This window comes from Diadema setosum, chromosome 12, assembly GCF_964275005.1.
Source record: "Diadema setosum chromosome 12, eeDiaSeto1, whole genome shotgun sequence".
Taxonomy (NCBI): Eukaryota; Metazoa; Echinodermata; class Echinoidea; order Diadematoida; family Diadematidae; genus Diadema; species Diadema setosum.
In genome coordinates, this window is record NC_092696.1 from 25,458,916 (window position 1) to 25,481,834 (window position 22,919).

The following is a 22,919-nucleotide window of genomic DNA, read 5'->3' on the forward strand; positions in this document are numbered from 1 at the left end:
CAAGCTGCAGTAGTCTTCTCATCTAGCGATGGTGGCAATGAAACTTTATAAATTGATAACTTATGAACAGATTGACAGAAAAAATAGAGATCTATGGCTCATTTCTCTTTTGAAAAGGTAACATTAAGTAGAAGAGTCTGAAGACAAGGCTAGCTTGAAGTGGAAAGGGGCCCCATATCTGTATCATGTTATTATGATGTGACAATTCACAAGGCAAATGCGATAACCCGATTCACCCTCGGCAGATCTTTTATTTCCCAAACTACTCAAAGTGGTTCTCCTGATCCTTATCATGAGTCATTCCACAAGTGAACGTAATTTGTTACCCTTCCTTCCATGTTTCCAGTGAAAGATTAACTACTTTCTCTAGCTTCAGGCACACATACTGTAAAGTTTGGGTGAAGGATTATATAAACAATAGATAACTGACACTTTTTTGGCTCTTGGACACAATGAGTTTCGGGATATGTGAAGAAGATGAAAGTTAGGGAAAGGAGAGGGAACACACACTGACAAACTGACAAATGGACAGACAAACCATGGAGCTACAAGAGACAACTGCAGTGTATAATGCACTTGTCAATGTAATGACGCACCCCACTACCCCCGGACATGGGTGTGTCATGGTCACTTTTTGACTGACCACACGGGGTTTTGACGGACACCACAGTCACTTTTTTGACGGACAAAACGCTGCAAGTGACGAACACCACAGTCACTTTTTTGACTGACAACACGTTGAAAGTGACGCACACCTCGGTAACTTTTTTGACGGACATCCTCGGTACATTTGACGCACCCCCGTAAATACTGAAACGATTTTTTGCATACGTTTTATTCAAGCAATTTCATTTTCTTTTGGTTCGTAAACATAATTTGTCAAAGTTTCGGCAAGTTTCCCTTACCATGGCCCTGTAAGCACCGTACCGTCATTCACCATGCTGCTGCTACGATATTCCGTACAGTAGTATGTATTCTGCGCATGCAATCTATACATGACAATCACATGTGTGCAGATGCGCTGTGTGTGCGCGGCCATTGCTAGTCCGGTGGATGCTTATGCATACTGCTGCAGCGCAGGTACACACCACGCCACGGCATTCCCGTGAGTAACTACATACAGCCCAGTCGCTGTACGTAGAGATTTGCACAGCTATTAAACAGCGTCGCGCGTCTGCTGGTCGGGCTATCCCGCGAGCAGAAAATGGCATGCGGCAGGCAGTTTCTTCTGCTGCCGCTTCTTTTACTGTCAAAAATTCGCCTTTGTCACCACAGAACATCATTTAGATGCACATTGTGTATTGGAATGTAAACGAACTTTCTTGGTGTTGCATCGCGATATGCAATAGGCACTAAGTGTTCGACAGTAAAGGTTGAACTAAGTTGTTACATCGCTGAACAGTCCCTGGTTTGAGATTGAGTATGCATGATTTCATGGGTTTGTTGGAGGGAAAATGTAAGGAGAAAGGGTGGCCTTTAAATTATTGGCTTGCCAGATTCTGGCAAGCATTTTTCCCTCTCATTCCAAAACGCTTCCCGACTTTGATTTTCACTTGCCGCGGGAAAGCGCTCACTGTAATTTCACTAGCGGTACGTGTATCTGGTACTGGTAGCGTGCAAAAATGTGTGCAGTTTTCCATAGCCAAGTGACGTACCATGACGCACCCCTCGGTTCAAAATAATGCGTGTTATTTTCCATAGCCAAGTGACGTACCATGACGCACCCCTCGGTCAAAATTTTGACCGACAATGATGGGATTTTGACGCACCCCTCGGTCAAAAATTTGACGGACAAAGCTGGTAATATGACGAACACCTGGGTCACAAATTTGACGGACCAAACGAGGAAATGACGCACCCATGTCCGGGGGTAGTGGGGTGAGTCATTACATTGACAAGTGCATAAGAGACGGAACAGAACAACGACACAAATACAATGCAGAAACATCTATACATCTATCAAGTCTACAAGTGTTTTGTTTATGTGGTATACTAAACAAAGCGACATATCTTGAATGGACACGGCAACACTGACACAAAAGACGCTGAAGAAACAAAGGAATGATCTTCATGATCAACCAAATGGTACAAGATGTTTAACCAGTTGGCAAATGTGTCTGGACTTTGCCGAGTGTTCACACACAGAAATGTGTGAACACAGATGACAGTACACAGATGTGTGAACACAGAAGACCTTGTTTTTAAATGTGTAAATCAAGTGTTCACACACAGAAATGATTTTCCTCACAAATTGCTACCTGCAAACAATCATGTTTCAAATTACGCACTCTTGGGTACATGTGAAAGCACTATAGATCTGCTTTCACTTGATGTCCCACCTCTGGGGTAATTCCCTAGTCGCACGAATTCAATCTTTTTAAAATTCTGTTGTCTGAACAAATGCACCATATGTTCCAGGAGTGACCTTTGACCTTTCCCATTTAATACTCTGCAAATCATTTTCTGTTTGTTTCTAGTTCTACTCTTACTACCAAACTGTATATTACTATTTAAAGGCATTGTTTACCATAATTTGCAGATTAAACAAAAATCCATCTTCAGTGCTTCTGTTTTATACTGTTTTATATCAGTCCTCCCAATGGTACACAGTACCTTTAACATTCCCAGCCAAAAAAGAGAAAAAGTTACAGCTGAAAACTGTCCTATTTAGCAAGAGTTCAGTAACCTTTGACCTTGAGAAATTTAGTTAGATATCATGTCACCACATCTACGCCCTATACTTGCATAGCCTACTTGTGGGCCACCTACAAAGAAAATCCATTAAATGTTAACTTGTCTTTTGTAAACTACAATAAAACTACATTCAAGATGGATGGACAACCCCCAAAAATATGTCTATAAATATATTGCGTAGGGCACCCTGCAGGGCGGAGAATTAAAAATTTTAGAAGAAATACGATAAATATAAAAACGTACACACATAGATGTGAACACTAATAAGTTTAAATTGTGCATACAATTCAAACTCATTTACACAAGTTTCATTCATCAATGTCCACAATAAGATTTTACCGTTACCTTTTCCTAAATGTTTCAACAACTTCGAAGTCATGACGGCAGAAAGGAAAAATCTTGAAGAAAAACTCCCTTAGTGTGTGCCCATCTGAGCAAAGGCATGACTATATTGTATCTTCCATTCTTTTTTTTTTTTTCTGTCACCTTTGGTATGCATGCACTCCTCAAACGTGCATTAAATGTCAAGTTCACCTTCATTAACATGAGGATTGAGAGAATGTAGCAATATCAGTAGAACACATCATTGAAAGTTTAAGGAAAATCGGACAATCTGTTCAAAAGTTATGAATTTTTGAAGTTTTTGTGCAGTCACCGCTGGATGAGAAAGACTACTGCAGTGTATGATGTCACATGCGTACAACAGTATAAGGAAAATATAAAGAGAATTTCACAAAATTTCATCTTTTGAAAAAAGTACACATTCCCTTGACTCGTTACTGACATATGTTATGGGTAATATTATTCCCATTGCCTTTAGGAAGAGGAAAGTCAAGTGCTCTTTTATTATGCGAAAAAAGTGAAAGTATGTTAAATTTTCTTTACATTTTCTTTATACTGTTGTACTCATATGACATCACAAGCCTTAGTAGTCTCCTCATCCAGCGGTTCCAACACAAAAATTGTAAAAATTCATAACTTTTGCATCGATTGTCCAATTTTCCTCAAACTTTCACTGATGCGTTCTACTAATATTGCTGCATTCTCTCAATCCTTATGTTAATGAAGGTGAACTTGTCCTTTAACATCATTGTTAAAACATTGGTTGCCGGGGGTGATGCACTGCACTCAACAGCATTAAGTCATTCATGGGCAGAGGGGGAAAATTCAGTTGTTTAGCAAATAGCTGACATGAGATCTACCTCTCTTGTTATGTTTCCCCCCTCTCTCTCTCTCTCTCTCTCACTCAAGGTGTGACATCTCCATTTGCTTGCACTTTCGTGCGAGTGCAGGAAATGCACGCACAATGGCAGACGCTGTTATCATAAATAATGTGCACGTACCACGTTCAAAATCGGTAGACAGTCGTCCGTGAAGAAATTCTGGCAAGCACTGCATTAGTTGGCATCACTTTGATGAGAAAATTTTGTCTTCCTCTCTGAGACTAGTGCAAGCACACAGATATAATATGCCCCATATGGAATATTTCTGGCAAGTGCCATAAGAACCCATTTCGAAACAGTGGCATACAAACAACACACTCAGAAATGAAGATGTACTGGTACATCAAAATCCAATCTAGGCATCCAGAACTTCTTTAAACTTTACCTTTAATGGTGACAGAAACATATTTATAATAAAGCTTCCATCCTTTTCATTCCTCCAGGTATTTCCTGTTCTCATACAGCTACAAGAGTTGTTGAGTAAAAGAAAAAAAAACAGCCTCTCCCTGAAGAAAAAATAGCTCTGAGGCAAAAACAAGGAAATAACTCTTCTTATACATGTATTTAGGAAAATGTCGACTATATAGTGGTGCATCTTACAGGGTGTGTTCTGGTTGAGGTGAGGATTTAGCTTTTAACGTTTTGCGAGATATTCAGAAACCACTCTATGAGATGTCAAAGAGCATGCAGTTCTAAGGGGTATCAAAAGTTTATTTGACGAAAATCGGTTTTGAAATGGCTGAGATATCCAAAAACAAGGTGAAACAAAGAGATCCTAATAATAGGTGTGGCCCGTCGCCTTTTATTATTATCACTTTTTTGGATATCTCAGCCATTTGAAAACTAATTTTCATCAAATAAAACGTTGAATCCTTCTTAAAATTACATGCTCTTTCATATTTCATAAGAGGTTTCTCATTATCTCACTTAGGAATGTTTGAAACATGAATCCCCACCTCAACCAGTGCTGTACAGTCCCTTTAATGGTAAAAATGCAGCTTTGTACTTTCTGTCCCATGAGACGGTGGCCCTCTATTTTCAGATAGATGAGATTAATTGATCCTGACCACTAACGATATGGGTTGACCTGGAACCCTTTGTACAGAGGAATTATTTCCCAATGTACATAATATGTAAATTTCCACCCTTGACACCAAGCAACATAATTATACACTGGACTTATCTAGTGGAAGTTATGAGCGGGAAATTGTACCACTTGCTCTGCTTTGGTGACATTTCGCCTTGGAAAACAAAGATTTCATTGTACAAGAAACAGTTTTAATCAGAGTGCATTGACCTTTGACCTACTATCACTACTATGCTCTGAATACAAATCATTCTCCATAAATTTACTTGTCTCCTGTCAGACATTTCTACATCAAGTGCTTGACTGAAAATTTTCATTATCTTTTCAAAAAAGAACAGTGACCTTTAAAGGGGAAGGCTAGTAACTGATCAGTGGGAATCAATGGAAATGCTGGGAGATGATTGTTCCAATCCTTATGGGATTCATTCAAGAGTTCATTGTATATCTATTGTTGTGTGAAAATGATTTGCTTCAGAACGGTCTCATATTCAAGTAATGTGCAGATTAATGCACCGTCACTGACCAGGGACGCTGACCTGGAAGCATTAAACTCCGCAAAGAAAAATTCTTCAATACTTTGTGAACATTGCACACAAGCCTATAGACCTACGGTGTATATCTATGTTACACCACAGGCATGTTTGTATGTGAATACATTTAGATTTATGTTTGAGTGGGAGTGTGTGAGTGTGTGTGTGTGTGTGTGTGTGTATGAGAGAGAGCTATAAATCTTTCTGACAATATGAAGTGCGTATGATGCATAGATATATACTCCTTTTAAATGTCAGTGCCCCACTTCTTTGTATGAGGCAGGGTAGGTAGCAGGAGCATTTAAAGTATATCATTTTAATGTCCAGGCCATGATTAGTTGTTTTTCAAATCACACAATCAGTGGCGGATCCAGGGAGGACCGCACTGGGAGCACGCCCCCCCCCCTTTATATTTCGTTGAAACAAAAGAAATAAAAAGAAAAAATGGGAGGAGGCGTGCGTGTGTCCCCCTTTATTACATTCTGTAAACGCGCCCCCTCTTTACGGAATTCCTGGATCCACCCCTACACGGTGGAGCCTTGGTTTGACAAGGCTCCGACAAACACAGCATGTCTGGATAGCTTACTGTCAAGAACTTGCCCTTTAATGCTAAAACTGCCCTTTAAAGGACAAGTTCACCTTCATTAACATAAGGATTGAGAGAATGCAGCAATATTAGTAGAACACACCAGTGAAAGTTTGAGGAAAATTGGACAATCGATGCAAAAGTTATGAATTTTTAAAACTTTTGTGTTGGAACCGCTGGATGAGGAGACTACTAAGGCTCATGATGTCATACGAGTACAACAGTATAAAGAAAATTCAACATATTTTCACTTTTTTCGCATAATAAAAGAGCACTTGGCTTGCCTCTTTCTAAAGGCAATGGGAATAATATTACCCATAACATTATGTCAGTAACGAGTCAAAGGAATGTGTACTTTTTTCAAAAGATGAAATTTTGTGAAATTCTCTTTATATTTTCCTTATATTGTTGTACGCATGTGACATCATACAGTGCAGTAGTCTTCTCATCCAGCGGTGACTGCACAAAAACTTCAAAAATTCATAACTTTTGAACGGATTGTCTGATTTTCCTCAAACTATAAGTGATGTGTTCTACTAATATTGCTACATTCTCTCAATCCTTATGTTAATGAAGGTGAACTTGTCCTTTAAAAGGCTGGAATATTGACTGAGGTGAGGATTCATGTTTTAACTTTTTGCAATATATTTAGAAACCACTCTATGTAATGCAAGGGAGCATACAACTCGGTTTATGTGATGAAAATTCAATTAATTGGTTTTGGAATGTCAGAGATATCCAAACACAAAATAAAACAAATAAAAGGTGGGTCCCACCTCTAATTAGGATCTCTTTGTTTCTGGATACCTCAGCCACTTCAAAATTAATTTTCATCACATAAACTTAAAGTTCCTCTTAGAATTGTATGCCCTTTAATATTTCATATTAGTGGTTTTTCCATTTTTTTTTTTTACAAAAAAAGTTAGGCATGATGCAAGATGTGATGTTTCAACACATTTTCCAACTCATCGTTTCTCTTTCTGATTTCACATGAAAGAGAAAATTCAATGAAGATTGTATTTACGATACACAATCAATAAGTGCTTGTTATTAAGATAACTTCAATTCTTCTCTTTTTCTTTTTCTTTTCACAACTTGCTCGTGAGTCTGGATAGCCAAAACATCACTGTATAGTGATATCATATGAAAGTAGAAACTATGATTTCTGAAACTTATTTGGCAAGATTTCCCGTGTCCCCCCCCCCCCCACACACACACACACACACACACACACCCCGGTTTGTAATATACCCTACCTGCTGGGTCCAATTGCCAATGCAAAAAAAGTGTGGAAATACCTTAACAAAGAGTCTGCTGTAAATCCTGTATAATCATCATCAGCAATCAATACAATAATTTTGTTGTAGGGCCTATAGTATTGCAGTCTCATCAGGAATATATTCACAACTAATATGGTAATGAGAGAAGCTTTTCAGATCAAGAAATTGATGGAATCTGTGCACCGCTTTATTGATGGTGCTTCTCATGAAAATCACCATCTCGGTATTAGAAAGGGGTGATGGATTGTGACTATTTATGGGCTCAGACGACCTAGAACTCTACGTTGAATTGCTTTTTCTGAGACCACCCACTGCAATCACAAGGAACCACGTGACTCTTAAACGCGCTTTATATACCGGTACCAGATAATGTTGATCAAAAGAAAAATTACACTGATTTATCTGTGCAATTAAGATGATCTAAAAACATCTTGGCGAGGTCAAAATTGTCGATCCAACATCAGGGGCTGCAGGGAGCTCTTGCTCACGGGGGTCGCCGGGCCGGGTGGCGATGTTCGATGGTCTGGCCTGGTTCGCTCGACAAAACTCTCTCGTCTCACGTCTGAAAAATATCTCACACATGGGCCGGAGAGAGAGTGCCCCTGCACTTACAGCGAATTAAAATCAAATGAAACGACAAAAATATTCCATTATATATTGACATTACCTTTGAGATGCTCAGCCCTGCAAGGTTCACGACATACGACAACGCGTCCACTAACGATATCAACGAAGATTTCCTGTGTATCATCACAGCCGCCATCGGGAGGAGGCTCTGATCGTTCGTAACCACGAGGAACAACTGAGAAGCCGAATGGTTTATTGTTACAACACTCGATTTTTGCGCTGATCGAGCTGTTCGCTGGACGAGCAGGGTTCCTGGGGAATGTGTGTGTAAAGGTTGTCGAGAACGCACGTGTGTGATGAAAAGTGGAAGAAACAACTTTTACGGGCTAATCCACTCTTTGTGTAGCCGGGGTTGAGGTTACAAACCTTGAACTTTGTCTGTTACTTTCTGGTTAGTCATGGCGTATATTTCCGTCATTGTCATTAGATAATAAAATACGGTATCTTACTTTTACTTATCTTATTCCTTTATGGTGATATGATAAAGAGATTGTATTATTACTTTTTCTTTCTGTTTTCCCAACATGGCTCCAAACCCCTACATATATAATGGAAGAGTCTCAACGTATTGCTCAATATCTTTCTTTCAGCAAATCAATCCCCCAAGTTTATTGACCACTGAGAAATGTAAACAAACCACGTAAGATTCTATTAAACACGAAGTTATTATCAATTCACGGCTCTCTGTCTCCGTCGGAGACAAACTCCAGTAAACGGTGGCAATTGATAACAAGATACTTTCATACTAACGTTAGGTATGGCTATTCAAAGTAGAAGTGGCTACAAATTACAAGTTCCAACACTGCGGGTGATTGGGAGGAGAGAAAAATGCGCGATCCGAACAAAACTGAAGGCGGATTTCGTGTGCAGAAATAATTCTTGGTTTCTATTTTTAAACGAGATTGATAACCCCGGAAGTGTGAACTTACTGAGGAGGCTTTGTTCATAGTGCTTACACAGGGGCCACGGAACCGTAGAGAGAGGGAATGCAGACTAGCCCCCCCCCCCCCACACACACACACACAGTCTTTGAGGAAATACATACACAACAGTGTAATGAGAAACCCCCCGCAAAGAAAACCGGAGAATCTTCTCCTCGGAAGGGTGGGGGCGGGGGGGGGGGGGGGGGGGGGGAGGAGCGATGACCCTCGACCCAGTCAACTATATGTACAACACTTTAGTGTACGAGTGTTACCCCCCCCCCCCCCACACACACACACACACACACTCCCCTGTAACGCAAGGACAACAGACTGCAGATCAGCAAGGCGCAGAAATGAACGTCGATCGAGGAAGGTCATGTCGTAGGAAAAAAGGGGCGGTAAATTGGATGGGGGAGAGGGGAAGAGAGGAGGGAAAGGAGGGGGGAATGGGGAGGGAGGGGAGGGATGGAGGGGAGAATGGGATATCGGTGCAAGAGGCAAAGAAGCAAAAAGTGAGGTGGGTAAGATCATGGACCTACAGTAGGTCCATGGTAAGATCCACAGAACTTGAAGACGCCTTCAGTTTGATTTTGAGCAAGGCGGTCTACCTCCTTGGATTGAAGAAGTATATAATTGGAGCGTTGTGTACCCACTCTTACCCCGCGTTCCCATTGGTCCCCGCGACGCGGGGAAATCGCACACAACAATGAAAGAATTTTTTTTTTTTTTTTTTTTTAGATATACATGTAGCTGCATTACAGGAGTCATAAAACTACAGAGAAGCAAATAGAAAACCGCAAAGAAGCAAACAGAAACCAACCAAAACAAACAAATAAAATCATGCATATACAGACATACATTACAATGACAACATTGATAATCATGCATACACAGACATACATTACAATCAGCATTAATTTGCAAATTTCTTTACGAAACTGAACTTTATAGGGGGAGGTGGGAGAGAAGATTCCATCCAATCATCCACCACTATACGTCACAGCTTTTTTTTTTTTATCTCTGTCTGTCTATAGGCCTACCTAGAAATACATCTGAAACATAGAAATACTTCTCGAACTGCTGTGTCTAATGATGCACAGGACTGAGTGGATCGGAGAATTTGATACGCGAGTTCAACTTTGGAACTGTTTAAACCCAAAAGCGTAGCGAGTGGGTTTTAGACTGTTCCAAAGTTAACAAATTCTCACTGATCCACGAAATAGGCCTGTGCATCATTTGTGTTATAAAATGGGCCCGTAAATTCATGAAGTACAACCATATTCCCCATCATGCGTCCGGTACGCGTCTGGTACACCTATACAAGACTTGAGCCATACCAAGGAGGTATGAGAGAACATACCTCCTTGGCCATACGTTCGGATTTTACCGGACGCATGGCTCAGTGTGGGTCAGTAAAAATTAATGCACGACAATTGACCAATCAGATTGCAGAGATTCTAAAGCCCATTTATAATAAACTAATAAGACTACGTATGTCTCTCCTGATTCTATGAGTTTTGTCTCCCAGCTGCAGCGGCTTTCTAGTCGACAACTTGTCGGTTCTGCGGTTGCTTGCCTATTACAAGCAATTTCTATCGATTCCCTTGCGGCCACGTATACAACAATTCAAAGTACAAATCGTATTGAAAATAGTACAAAATTGTTTTTGGTCGATACTTCAACAACTAGAACGCGATCCACCTGAAGTCGTACTAAGTGCTGATACTATAATCTGAACACAACTACAATGATTCCTTTCGACCGCTACTATTTCATCGTTATGATTTTATTTCAAAAGGATATCAATTGTAGATAATGTGTAAAGGTCAATGGCAGACCGGCAAGGTGATGGCACCTTCACCTCATTGATTTGCATACGTGTGTCATGTGGGTGTGTCCAATGTAATAGTACACTCTAAAAATGAAAATGGTGAATCAACATTTTAAGTGTTGTCACACCTCCGATCTTTTTGTTTATGTACACACCCACGTAATGGATTTACCATTTCTGAAATGGTAGTTCAACATTAAATGTATCTTATTTTTTACTCTTAGATTTAACATTTTGAGTCATTTTGTGTTATGGTTGAGACGAGGATTCAGCTTTTAAAGGGTGTGTACAGTTCTGGTCGAGGTGAAGATATAGCTTTTAACGTTTTGCGAGATATTAAGAAACCACTCTATGACATGTCAAAGAGCATGCAATTCTAAGGGGTATCAAAAGTTTATTTCATGAAAATCGGTTTTGAAATGGCTGAGATATCCAAAAACAAGGTGAAACAAAGAGATCCTCATAAAGTTGTGGCCTGTCGCCTTTTATTATTATCACTTTTTTGGATATCTCAGCCATTTGAAAACCAGTTTTCATCAAATAAACGTTGAATCCTTCTTAAAATTACATGTTCTTTCATATTTCATAAGAGGTTCCTCATTATTTCACTTAAGAATGTTCAAAACATGAATCCCCACCTCAACCAGTACTGTACAGTTCCTTTAAGTTGTAGTTGAGACCTAACTTCAGGTTTCTAACATTTCATTTTTTTATGGTGAGATAATGAGAAACCTTTATGAAATATGAAAGAACATGAAGTTGAAATTAAGAGCAATTCAACGTTTATTTGATGAAAACTGGTTTTGAAATGGCTGAGATATCCAAAACAGAGTGATCCTAATAAAAGGTGGGCCCCACCCTTTATTACGAGCGCTTTGTTTAAATTTGTTTTTGGATGTCTCAGCCATTCCAAAACCAATTTTCATCTAATAAACTTTGAATTCCTCTTAGAATGATATACTCTGTACTATTAACATATGCGGTTTTGTGTTATCTCACAAGAAGTTAAAAGCCCAATTCTCATCTCCACCGATACTATATACCATCCCTTTAACCTTTTGCGAGATGCTCAGAAACCACTTTATAAGATGTTAAAGAGCATACAGTTTTAAGAGGAATTCAAAGTTTATTCGATAAAAATCGGTCTTGAAAAGGCTGAGATGTCCAAACATCTCAAAACACAGTAAAACAAAGCGATCCTAATAAAAAGTGGGTCGCGCCTTTTCTTAGGCTCGCTTTGTTTTGGAATTCTTGGCATTTCAAAACCAATTTTCATCAAGTTAATGAACTTTGAATTCCTCTTTGTATGTATATCCTCTTTCGTATTTCTTAAAATCTTTAAAAAAAAAGTCATTAAAAAAAACCCCGTTGGAAACCTGAAGCCCCATCTCAGGCGAAACTATACCATCCCTTTAGATTAAACTTAAATTTTATTCAGCAAAAGGTTGAACGCGAAGAGTGACAACATCTTTAAATGTTGATATACCATTTATTTTTTTTTTATAGAGTGTAATAGTGATAGTAGTAGTATAGCAGTAGTAGTATAGTAGTAACTTAGTAGTACAAACCTGACGGTATAAAAAAAAAAAAAAAAAACGAAAAAAAAAAACCCCGAACGAATTGCCCAGGATACATTATGATTATTATCATTTTTCTTTTTTGTTAACCATGACAATGCTGCAGCATGATGTTCCATTGGGGCCATACGGAGAGTACAATATTATACCGAAACATATTATGATATATACAGTTCTATACAATAACCTCATGTTCATGGCAAAAAGTGTAACATTCATTATTCAATAGTTCACTTGTTCTATATCAAACCGATTTTTAAAGCGCATCTACAATTCTGGTGGTATGATATTATTCTATATTTTGACAAAGAAATCAAATTCAATATCGAGTGAAATATTGCAATTTAAAAGTCTTCCAGGTGCTCTTACGCAAAATCATTAAAAAAATGAAACCAAATGATCATTTATGAAACCTACGACTGTTTTGGTGACGTGAAACAAAATTTCTAAGATCATGTTTAACATGTGTGTGACAGAAAATGTAAAAGTTGAAGTAACCATCAATAATGATATTTAACAGACCTGGGAAATTATGTATGTATATACATATATATATACGCAAGTAAAGACAGATCAATTGTAATCGGAATAGAGAGAGAACGAGTTGCTGTATAATATATTGTTGACGAATCACTTTACTCTTAAATTACGCGTCTGATATCAATCCAATATAGCGTGATAACGTATCAATCTTTCTGAAAAAGGTGTGAATATTTCCATCGCGTCAAAGATGATTGTCTTCAATATCTGCATATTTCGATTCACGAGATGTGCCTGTATACAGCTCTATTGTATCAAAATGGCGATGAACGTTTAACTACGCACTTATAAAACCATTATAGAATCAAAAGAAGACCTTATCCTTCAAAGTAATATGACAATAGAATGATAATCTATACCCATTTTCGACGCCCTGTCCTTTCGTCTGGAGGTTTACAAAGCAAAAACGTATTTCAAAAAGTATTCGAAAGTAAAATCATTAACAAACTATAAATAGGGCCTACACAGCTCTAAAGTGGTTTCAGGCACACAATGTTTTTCAAAGACCATGCATCAATAGTTCTCTATTTGACCAGTTCATGACAAGTGCAAAGTACTTATCATGAAATGATAAATTCTGTAGTATAAACGTACCTAACATGCCTAATGCATGACATTCTACTGCGTCCTTTAGCTGAATTTATAATACTCCACAAATTAATACAGCTCCTTTTCAAGTGTTATCGGCACACATAACATTAGATGTTGGTTTCTGACAAAGCTTATTATTCTCAGATCATCCAGCCAGAGAAGTTACGTTGCAAAGTCAATTACTTCGATACAGCATCTCATGATTTTGCTAGAGAATATCAATGATATGTGATTATGTTAGATGTTCGCCGTAGGTCACACCTGTTTAAGAGGAATATAGTTATATTATGACCCAATGTGAGATGCCAAAAATATACGATTATTATCAAAATCATTAAAGGGATGGGACAGTTTCGGTAGAGATGGGGTTTGAAGTTTCCAACATTTTTTTTCTTTTTCATGATGATTGTTTAGATAAACAAAAAGCTCTTATATTGAAATATGTAAGAGCATAATTATATCTCAAAGGAATTCATAAGTTTATTTTGATGCAAGTTCAGTTTTGAAATGGCTTCGATAGTAAAAACAAAAAGCTCCTGATAAAAGGTCGGACCCATTTTTATTAGGATCGCTTTGTTTTAATTTTTGTGGATATCTCAGCCATTTCAAAACAGATTTTCATCATATAAACTTTGAATTCATCTTCGAATTGTATGCTTTTTTAATATTTCATAACGTAGTTTTTAAGTATCTCACAAAAAGTTAAAAGAAGAATGTATTCTCACCTTGACCAATACTACTATCCCTAGCTGCCCACCCTAATAAAGTTTGCGGGAAAGCAGACTATCCATTTGATAGTTACGAATTTCACATTTTTTCTTATTTTCAAACCAAGTACCGTCTTTGCTGGATAAAATGCTTCACAAAATTACCCGAATAACGACATCGAAGAACATACAAAGCTAATTCTACATACTTTCATTGTTGTTGTTGTTGTTTTTTTTTTAGCAAAAAGGAACTCATAACTGAAAAGATACTCATCAGAATGCGCGGGGTTACTACATTCAGCATATTCATTTCTATGTTAGTAACTAAATTGTTGATGGAATTTGTATTTTCTTAAAAACGATCTTTTAGCATTAAATTCGGATTTTTCAGGTATTAGGCCTACATAGTTTTTATCAGTATCTTCAGTGCGTATCTCTGTAATAGAGAATTATCACCCTTCTCTGTGATAATGAGTCAAAATAATATGCACACACATACCTATAATAATGAATAATAATGGACCTATGGACCTATAATGGGCCATAATGTGGCCAGCAGAAGGTGTGTGGTTGAGACCTCTACCCGAGCTTGAAAGGGTAGCATAGTGTATGTTGGAGCGATGCTCAGCCGATGATGCTTGAAGTTCGAGATTTGGGTTGGAGTTTACTCAGTTTATTACCCTACCGAGGTCAACGTTCCCCTAATCATGGACTGTTCTACATTAGATAGGTCCATGCCCTAACTCTAACCCTAACTCTAATCCTAAACAGAGTCAATTCTAACCCTAGTCCTGAAGCATAATTATTCATATTCTCAGCTGAGCATCGCAGCGGCTCCAACTACTTGTAAAACATGATAATATTCTCGGCATGAAATTTTCGCGAATTGATGCTAGACCGCTTGACAGCGAGTGAATGGTAATGTTGAGGGCGCACTTCTAGAATAATACAATCGCCGGATACAGTAGATCTCACAGTACTGCGATCACCCTGCATGGAAGACTTTCTTGCCAGTGTGACCGTGGCTAATGTCAATGTTTGTACATCCCCCCTCCCCTCCTACTGTTTTCTACACCCCTCCTTTCTTATGAGCTCCCTTGAGGAGACCTCCATTATAAGCACCCTCGTGGAGACATTTATTATGAGCTCCCTCCCCGAGACGATATTATTTCATAACAATGTAAATAATCATGTTTGATTTGTTTAAGATCTATTGTGGTCTGACTTGATGTCTGCATTTTTCAAGACAAAATATCTTTTAAGAGGATCCTTTTTCTTTTCCTTTTTTAACACAACAACAACAACAACAACAACAACAACAACAACAACAACAACAACAACAACAACAACAACAACAACAACAACAACAACAACAACAACAACGTATTACGCATATGAGTAGTCGACACAAGACGATACTGCAACAAGCTGGGAAAGATGTTGTATATCTTACTCACTTTAATTACATAAAATACACATTTTATTGAAGTAAAGTTATTGCTTTACCTTACCCCAAACGAGTGACAACATTATTACACTGTATGCTGATATTATAATGCATCCATGTCGCGTTGTTTAAGCCCTTGGCTGCCAGCGATTATAATTTGTGCAATCGTCACAGAGCTTGCTAAGCAGCAGCTCCCTTCTGGCAAAAAGAGAACTAAAGCGTGACTAACAATAAAGGAACGAAATGGTGCTATTTTGTTACATTGGTCGATATACTCCCCATTATAAACAAGCAAGGTGCATTTTTGTTCATAATAATAATCTTGTGAATAAGGTTTAGATTTGGTTTGATGTCATTACAAACGCCTTGTTTTTACAGGCTTCGAAATTTATTGTACTCATTTTCCCATGATTGCAATGCAGGTTCTATGTCCCATAGTTTCATGTAATGTATCATTTTTTTTCATACAACCGTTCATATTTTCACTTACGAGTCTTTATTGAGTACACTTGTATTAAATAAAATCGAAGTTTCACATGAGAAAGGCTACCCCGCATCGCAGGCTTCAGAAATATACATGATGAAACCAATACAACGCAAGTTAGTTTTTTTTCTTAATCAATAACATAAATCGTGACAGTGACATCACCATAATACATGATTAACCGCTAAAACATTAATGGTGCAACTAAACATTCTTTTTTTATCAATAGCGCCATCTTTTGACGACTGAATTAAAGTTCATACGTCTTCCCTCTGCGCGTTTGCGTGCTCCGATACACTTTTGTACCGAATATTTTGTGAGACATGGAAGGAATTCTATAGTAAGTACGCTCCTTAGAGTATACATTTTTTCTGCAAAGGCACAATCATTCAGTGCAATTTTAACAACATTGAACGATATGCGCATTCAAATACTAGTAAGAATACAGGTAGAAAAAAATATCCTCACATCATCTCAAGTCTACCTGACAATGTAATTTGTGACACGGTCCGATTTGCAGTCAGTAAAATTTCAATAGTAGTAGGCTTTCTTTACCCACGTGCTCTCATTCAGCGGCTGTCAGTGACATTATAAATGTCAGAGCAAGATCTCGAACCATCACTTGCATTAAGGGGCATGCAAATGTAGACGGCGGGCGCAGTGTTTGTTGAAAACAGACAGGACCGTCTATGATACGAGCATGTCTAATTAAACCGCTTACACATAACTCGATCGTGTCGTTAGGTTTGCAGCAATTTCTTTGTAGACATCGAGGGTCTAGACCTAGGCCTATAGGTCCAACAGCCATTGTTAGGTATTAGGCCACTAGTGTCCTCATCAGTTAGACAGATTTTGATGAGATGACAAAAAAGGCGACACGCAGACCAATGATATCTGCAGCGTTTCCAATCAGCCAGCATTTCACTGACAGACGTGAACTGGACATCGGGACAACCATGCTGAGAATGTTCGATAGTCCCACGCGAAAAAATCCGTGTTCCTGCGAGATAGAAGCGGATTGCTACGTCTTCTCTGTCAAAGACTTTATGCTCTTCCGCAGTGCCTTCTTTCGCTGGGCGCTCTGTCGCTTGATCTCCTCGGTCTCGCGATCGAGCCAGTAGTCGAGTTTGTCCAGAGTCTGACGGGCCGTGTCGGATTCCTGGAAATTCATCTGCGCCGGTGACTGTGGTCCCATCTTCTTGAAGAGGTTTATAAGCACGCCAACGCACACAGACTGGAAGAGAAAGAAGACGTATACCAATATTAGTGTTGCTTTTTGTTGTTGTTGTTGTTGTTGTTTTGCGAGTGTGTGTGTGAGAGTACGTTTAAACAAACAAGTCTACTTCTTTAAAAATGTCAAAATGAATTTCACTTTTAATCATTGGCAAAACGAGCAATACATTTTTTGCTATGAATAAGCTCAGGTTAACGACGACTTCGTCTAGAAAACTGATTTCGTCCGGAGATTGGGCAATACGGGACATTGCAGGACAGCGTTAAGTTAGGCGGAAACAGACACAAAGTCCCAGTTGGGTTTCGACCAACGATAACAGTCGATTTTGGTGTAGAGATACCGTAAAGCGGTCGTCAAAATTTCGACAATGAAGTGACACAAAGTGTTTTATTCCAAGTCAAAAACATATAGATCGCAAGAACTCTGTGATGCAATTTACAGGAATACTGTTACTCTACATTCTATCTTTCAATAGGCCTAATCTTCTCTGAAGAATTCATGATTTGATGTGCGCTGCCTGAAAGAAGAGCCCAACACTAAAGACGACGTACCTGAACGATGAAGAGGGCGATGCCGAGGATGGCGAGAGTGAGGATCTGGACATCAATTGGGTCTTTGATGTACTGATGGCAACCCTGTAAGGGTAGAAGACACCAATATCATTTTTATGTAGAGGGATTTACCTTATCGCACAAATTTTCTAAAATTGAGACCAAGTGTTCGGCTGTAGAAGAAAATAATACATCATGAGCCTTCTGAAGAAGACATCTTATATAGTCAAACCTGTCTACATAGCGGCCATCCAAGGGGCAAGAAAAAAGCGGCCGTGAGAGACAGGTGACCGCTATAAACAGGCTTTTAACATGCTATTCTTTTAAATCTCGGAGGGAATTTTCTTTGCGGTCGTATACGGCAGGTGGCCGCTACAGACAGGTGGTCGCTAAGACAGGTTTTTACTGTACTTTCAAAATCCCGATCCAGTCTTGATTATTATGTAGTGGCTGCCGTTCATTGCATCAATTTTGCTTCTGCTTGGTCTTCCAAATGAATATTTTCTGGACTACTATTGTTCTCTTGAATTTTCGGGAACCTGTCTGCTTGAATGCCGAATCTGCACCGCGACGCGATAGCAAGGCGTAATACAAAATCCCCCAAATTCATATGAAGATTATAATTCCAGAATTCACTTTTTTTCGCTGACGTATGACCTACCCTAGAATACATGTACATGTTCGGCAGCGTCCCATCGTCACCAACACCGAGCATACACGCTGTTTCGTTGACAAAAATCGGTTCCATTGACGATGGCGACGTCGAAGTTGACGATGAGGAGGACGTCGATGTCAACGTGATGTTTTCTTGAACACAGCAAGACGAAGGAATGCGGGGGAAGTCGGCACCCCGGGCTCTTGAGTTGTTTTGGTTTTGGTACCACTGGGAGGACGCCCAGTCGGAATAGCTTGTCGATCCGCAGCATTTGAACTTTAGAAGAAACAAAAAGAGATGTTATATTCTTATGATAAGTATGACGTTATACTGGACGAAGTTACACAGAGTCGATTGAGGGTATTGGCTATAGGGTATGAATAACAGTTGAAAGTCCGTAGCAGAAATACGTTTTCTGAGATGTATAAATGCAAACAGAAATATGACATTCAATTTAATCTTTATCTAACTCAAACAATCAAAAAATTAACGAGAGAAAGGCTGTGAAAGCAGCAAAGAGTATTTTTGGTTGTTGAACAATGTAAAACAAAAAGGAAATGGAAGATGGTGGGCATATCAATGAAAGAAACAAAAATCCAGTGTTTGATATACTTGAACATAGTGATACACGTGGCTCTGACTAGCCGTCGAAAGCGTTGTTCAATGATCACGTGATTATGTGAAATACTACCTTTTCTTGGAAAACATTTCATTTTAAATTCCGTTCAGACATTCGTATTCAAAGGGAAGAATTCTGCAGTCAGGCCTTCACCAGTATGCATGTATTACAATAACATTTTTAAAGGGACAGTACAGTATTGGTGGAGATGTGGATTAGGCTTCTAACTTTTTGCGAGATACCAAGAAACTACTTAGGAAATGATACATAGCATACCGTTCTGAGAGGAATTCAAAATCTGTTGGCTGAGACATCCAAAAACAAAGAAAAACAAAGCAATCCTAATAAAAGGTGGGTCCCATCTTTTATTGGGATTGCTCTGTTTTGGATATCTCAGTCATTTCAAGACCAATTTTCATCAAATAAACGTTGAATCCCTCTTGGATATTACATGCTCTTTCATATCTAATGAGAGGCTTCTCATTATCTCGCCAAAAATTGTTAAAAACCTAAAATCAGGTATCAACCAAAACTGTACGATCCCTTTAAGTGTGTGAACTGAAGTGTGACGAAAAGGTTCAAGGTATAATGGAGACTGTACTTCAATACTCACTTCTATTTGAATATCGTCTATATATTTCGTGGTGGTTTCATGGCCCTGAGTATCATAGTGATCCCGTATTCTAGACAGCATAGACGATTTTATCGTGTCCGTCAGCTGAGATCGTGAAGAAGAAAACGAAATGGAAGGCAAAGGAGAAGCAGAAAAAAAAAATGATTAAGACAGCACTTGCATTTCAATCGATCTCAAGTCTTCTCCCATTTTCGTTCACCGTCTATCTGTAATTTCATCTTTTTACAAGTTCACCCGTGCAGGCAGATTCCACACACACACACACACACACACACACACACACACACACACACACACACACACACACACACACACACACACACACACACACACACACACACACATACACACACACACTCTCTCTCTCTCTCTCTCTCTCTCTCTCTGATAGATACAGTAGACTCCCGTTATAACGAAGTCCTCGTGACCTGCAGTTTTCTTTCGTTATATAGAAATTTCGTTATAACCGAACAAATAAACGATAAAAATACATTGAGAGTGGATAATGATGCAGCCTGCATTTTTTTTTGTAACCGGAATTTCGTTATAACCGTGTTCATTATAACGGGAGTGCACTGTAACAGCGAAACAACTGGAATACTATCGTATAGCGGATGGTTGATAGGCCTACGTGTATATATATATAGCTGTATGAATTGAACTGATGGAGTGAGACATAAAAAAAAACTTTCGTAATAGATTTTTTTTTTCGATACTGTTAAAAAAACTCGTATGTACGATTTCATTTGGATTGATGAACTTCTGTTATAAATTGAGGGCCTCTACATTGATCGCTGAATCTTACCTCAAAGAAGAGAGTCAAGGAGATTATTGCAAGAACAAAAGACACAGCGCAGAGTAGCAACAGCAGGCCAAAATACTGTGGGTAGAAGAAGAAAAGGAAATAGCTATCAAAAGCTTGCTGTGGTGTAATGAAGAAGGCAAGCATTTTTGTCGGCTTGACGTCAGTGCATAGTATTTGCACCCACAGCCTTCGAATGTTTCGCTTCTTCGAATTACGACGACTAATTTCCAAATATGCCTTTCGCAATGATTCGTGTAAATATTGGGGCCTACATCGTCTTCGGTAACTTTCTGGATTGATTTCTTGCTTCCCGAGTGCAAGTTGCTCCACACACGTCCAAAAACATTTCTTCAATAAACTGGTACACGTATAATAATAGAAACCGAATCACAATCGAATTGAATATCCGCTGGTTTGTATCCTTACCCATACGAGCGTACAACGGGAACGGGAGCAGAGACCCACTGCGCCGATCATGACTACGAAGAACAAGACGCCCCCTTCCGCGACCGGTGTGAAGTTGGACACGTAGTAGAGCGGGCCCATGAGATCGATGATACCGTCGCGGGAGTCGAACCACGAGATTTCGATCCACACCCATAGTGAGATAGCGATTGCTCCAAGACCAGAAAACTGCGGATGGGGCAGGAGGGAGGGAGATAGAGGAGGAAGTTTAGGGGTAGATGGACAACGGCCAGAGGAGGAAGGGTGTGTTTGGGGAGAAATGTCGTTTTGAATAATGATTCCAAAGTACAGCGGACTCCCGTTATAACGAAGTCCTTGGGACCGGCAGAATTCTTTCATTATATCGAAATTTCGTTGATAACGAACATATAAACAACATAAATACATAGAACGAATAACGTCGCGGTCCTAATTTTTACTTCGTTGTAACCGGAATTTCGTTATAGCCGTGCTCGTTATAACGTGAGTGCACTGTAGTACAATTGAGGTATCTTTCATTTCTTATGGGTCATGTTGCCATGACAAAGCAAACGTAACTTCTTTAAAAGATACATTTTGATGTTGCACATAATATTATGTTTATTAGTCTCACGTTGGAGTCAGCTGAAAAAATACGGGAAATTATCTACTTTAAATTTTGTTGATTTTTGTTGACACAGCAGGAGGTAAAGTGCGCTTAATTCATGGTAACTGATCAACAAAAAGACGGTTTGAATGTTTAACAGTAATCTTACCAATGACAGTATATTTTAATGTATTTTATGTTACATTATATATTTTTCTTTTTAGTCTATTCGTTTCAAGTAGTTTCTTTTATCATGCATGTGCATGGTTTAACGGCTCATATTATTGTGTTCTCTTCATAATCTTCTATGTAGATTTTACCTTTGCATTTTTTATTAACCATGCGATCATTTCAAATACATGACCCTGTTGCGAAACCAAATGAAAATTATCATGAATTATTAATGGATACAGTACAAGACAAAGACCATGGAAATGATATGGTAAATGTACTCACAAACAAGATTCCATTGAATACGTGTGCATAGGTTACCATCCGCGTCTCCTCGACCTCAAGATACCCGCGACTCGCGATCTCATTCCTATTTGTGGTTTTGGATTCATATTGCTGCTCCTTCTCCATCCTCGGCCCCCAATGGACAATCTGTAACCATGACAACACAATCAACCAATAAGAAAAATCGTTAGAATCGAGTGCAGAGACAGAGTGAGAGGCAAATTGGAAATGGGATTATTCGATTATTAAAGACATTATCTATCAACACAAAGCCTATACGTAGTGAATTTTATCGCGACATGCATTGTACGCAGAATATTCCAAACAAATCAGACATAGCAATAGGGAAAGTCATGTCTTTCTGAATGCAAACAAATATGTATAATAGCAAACGGCATTCTATTGTTCTATTGCCACTCAAACACACAATACTCTTCTATATCTTAAGCTCTATGTACATGTAGTATCCCATCCTTTGTTCTGACAAAAATTAAATGACGTTTTATTCTGCCCCCCCCCAAAAAAAAGTTTCGATATATTTTCTTTACGTTTATTTGATCTCCCACTATGTCACCGACAAAAATTGATGCACTCATCCTCGAAAGGAGGTGTCGTCCTCTTATAAAGAATTTTGATGAAGTCACATTTTCGGTCCTTTTGTTCCGGTCCTTTCCGGTTCTTTGACGGCCGACGTCACATTCATGTGACCGAAATTTACTAACATTACGAAGAAGGCTGTCATTTGAATTAAACATTGCTATATTAATAGTATTTTTGGCTGATGGATTCTTCACGGCCGATACATCTG

General features: G+C 38.8%; 1 protein-coding gene across 1 annotated transcript; it reads right to left on the minus strand.

Moving 5' to 3' along the window:
• Positions 1 to 17,148: 17,148 nt before the first annotated feature.
• LOC140235819 (tetraspanin-18-like) lies at positions 17,149 to 22,237 on the minus strand. The gene is made up of 7 exons (XM_072315820.1): positions 22,112 to 22,237; positions 21,052 to 21,258; positions 20,626 to 20,700; positions 19,800 to 19,904; positions 18,574 to 18,843; positions 17,913 to 17,996; positions 17,149 to 17,361 (listed from the first exon to the last, which is right to left on the minus strand). The coding sequence occupies exons 1-7, from the start codon at positions 22,235 to 22,237 to the stop codon at positions 17,149 to 17,151; spliced, it is 1,080 nt and encodes a 359-aa protein (XP_072171921.1).
• Positions 22,238 to 22,919: the final 682 nt, after the last annotated feature.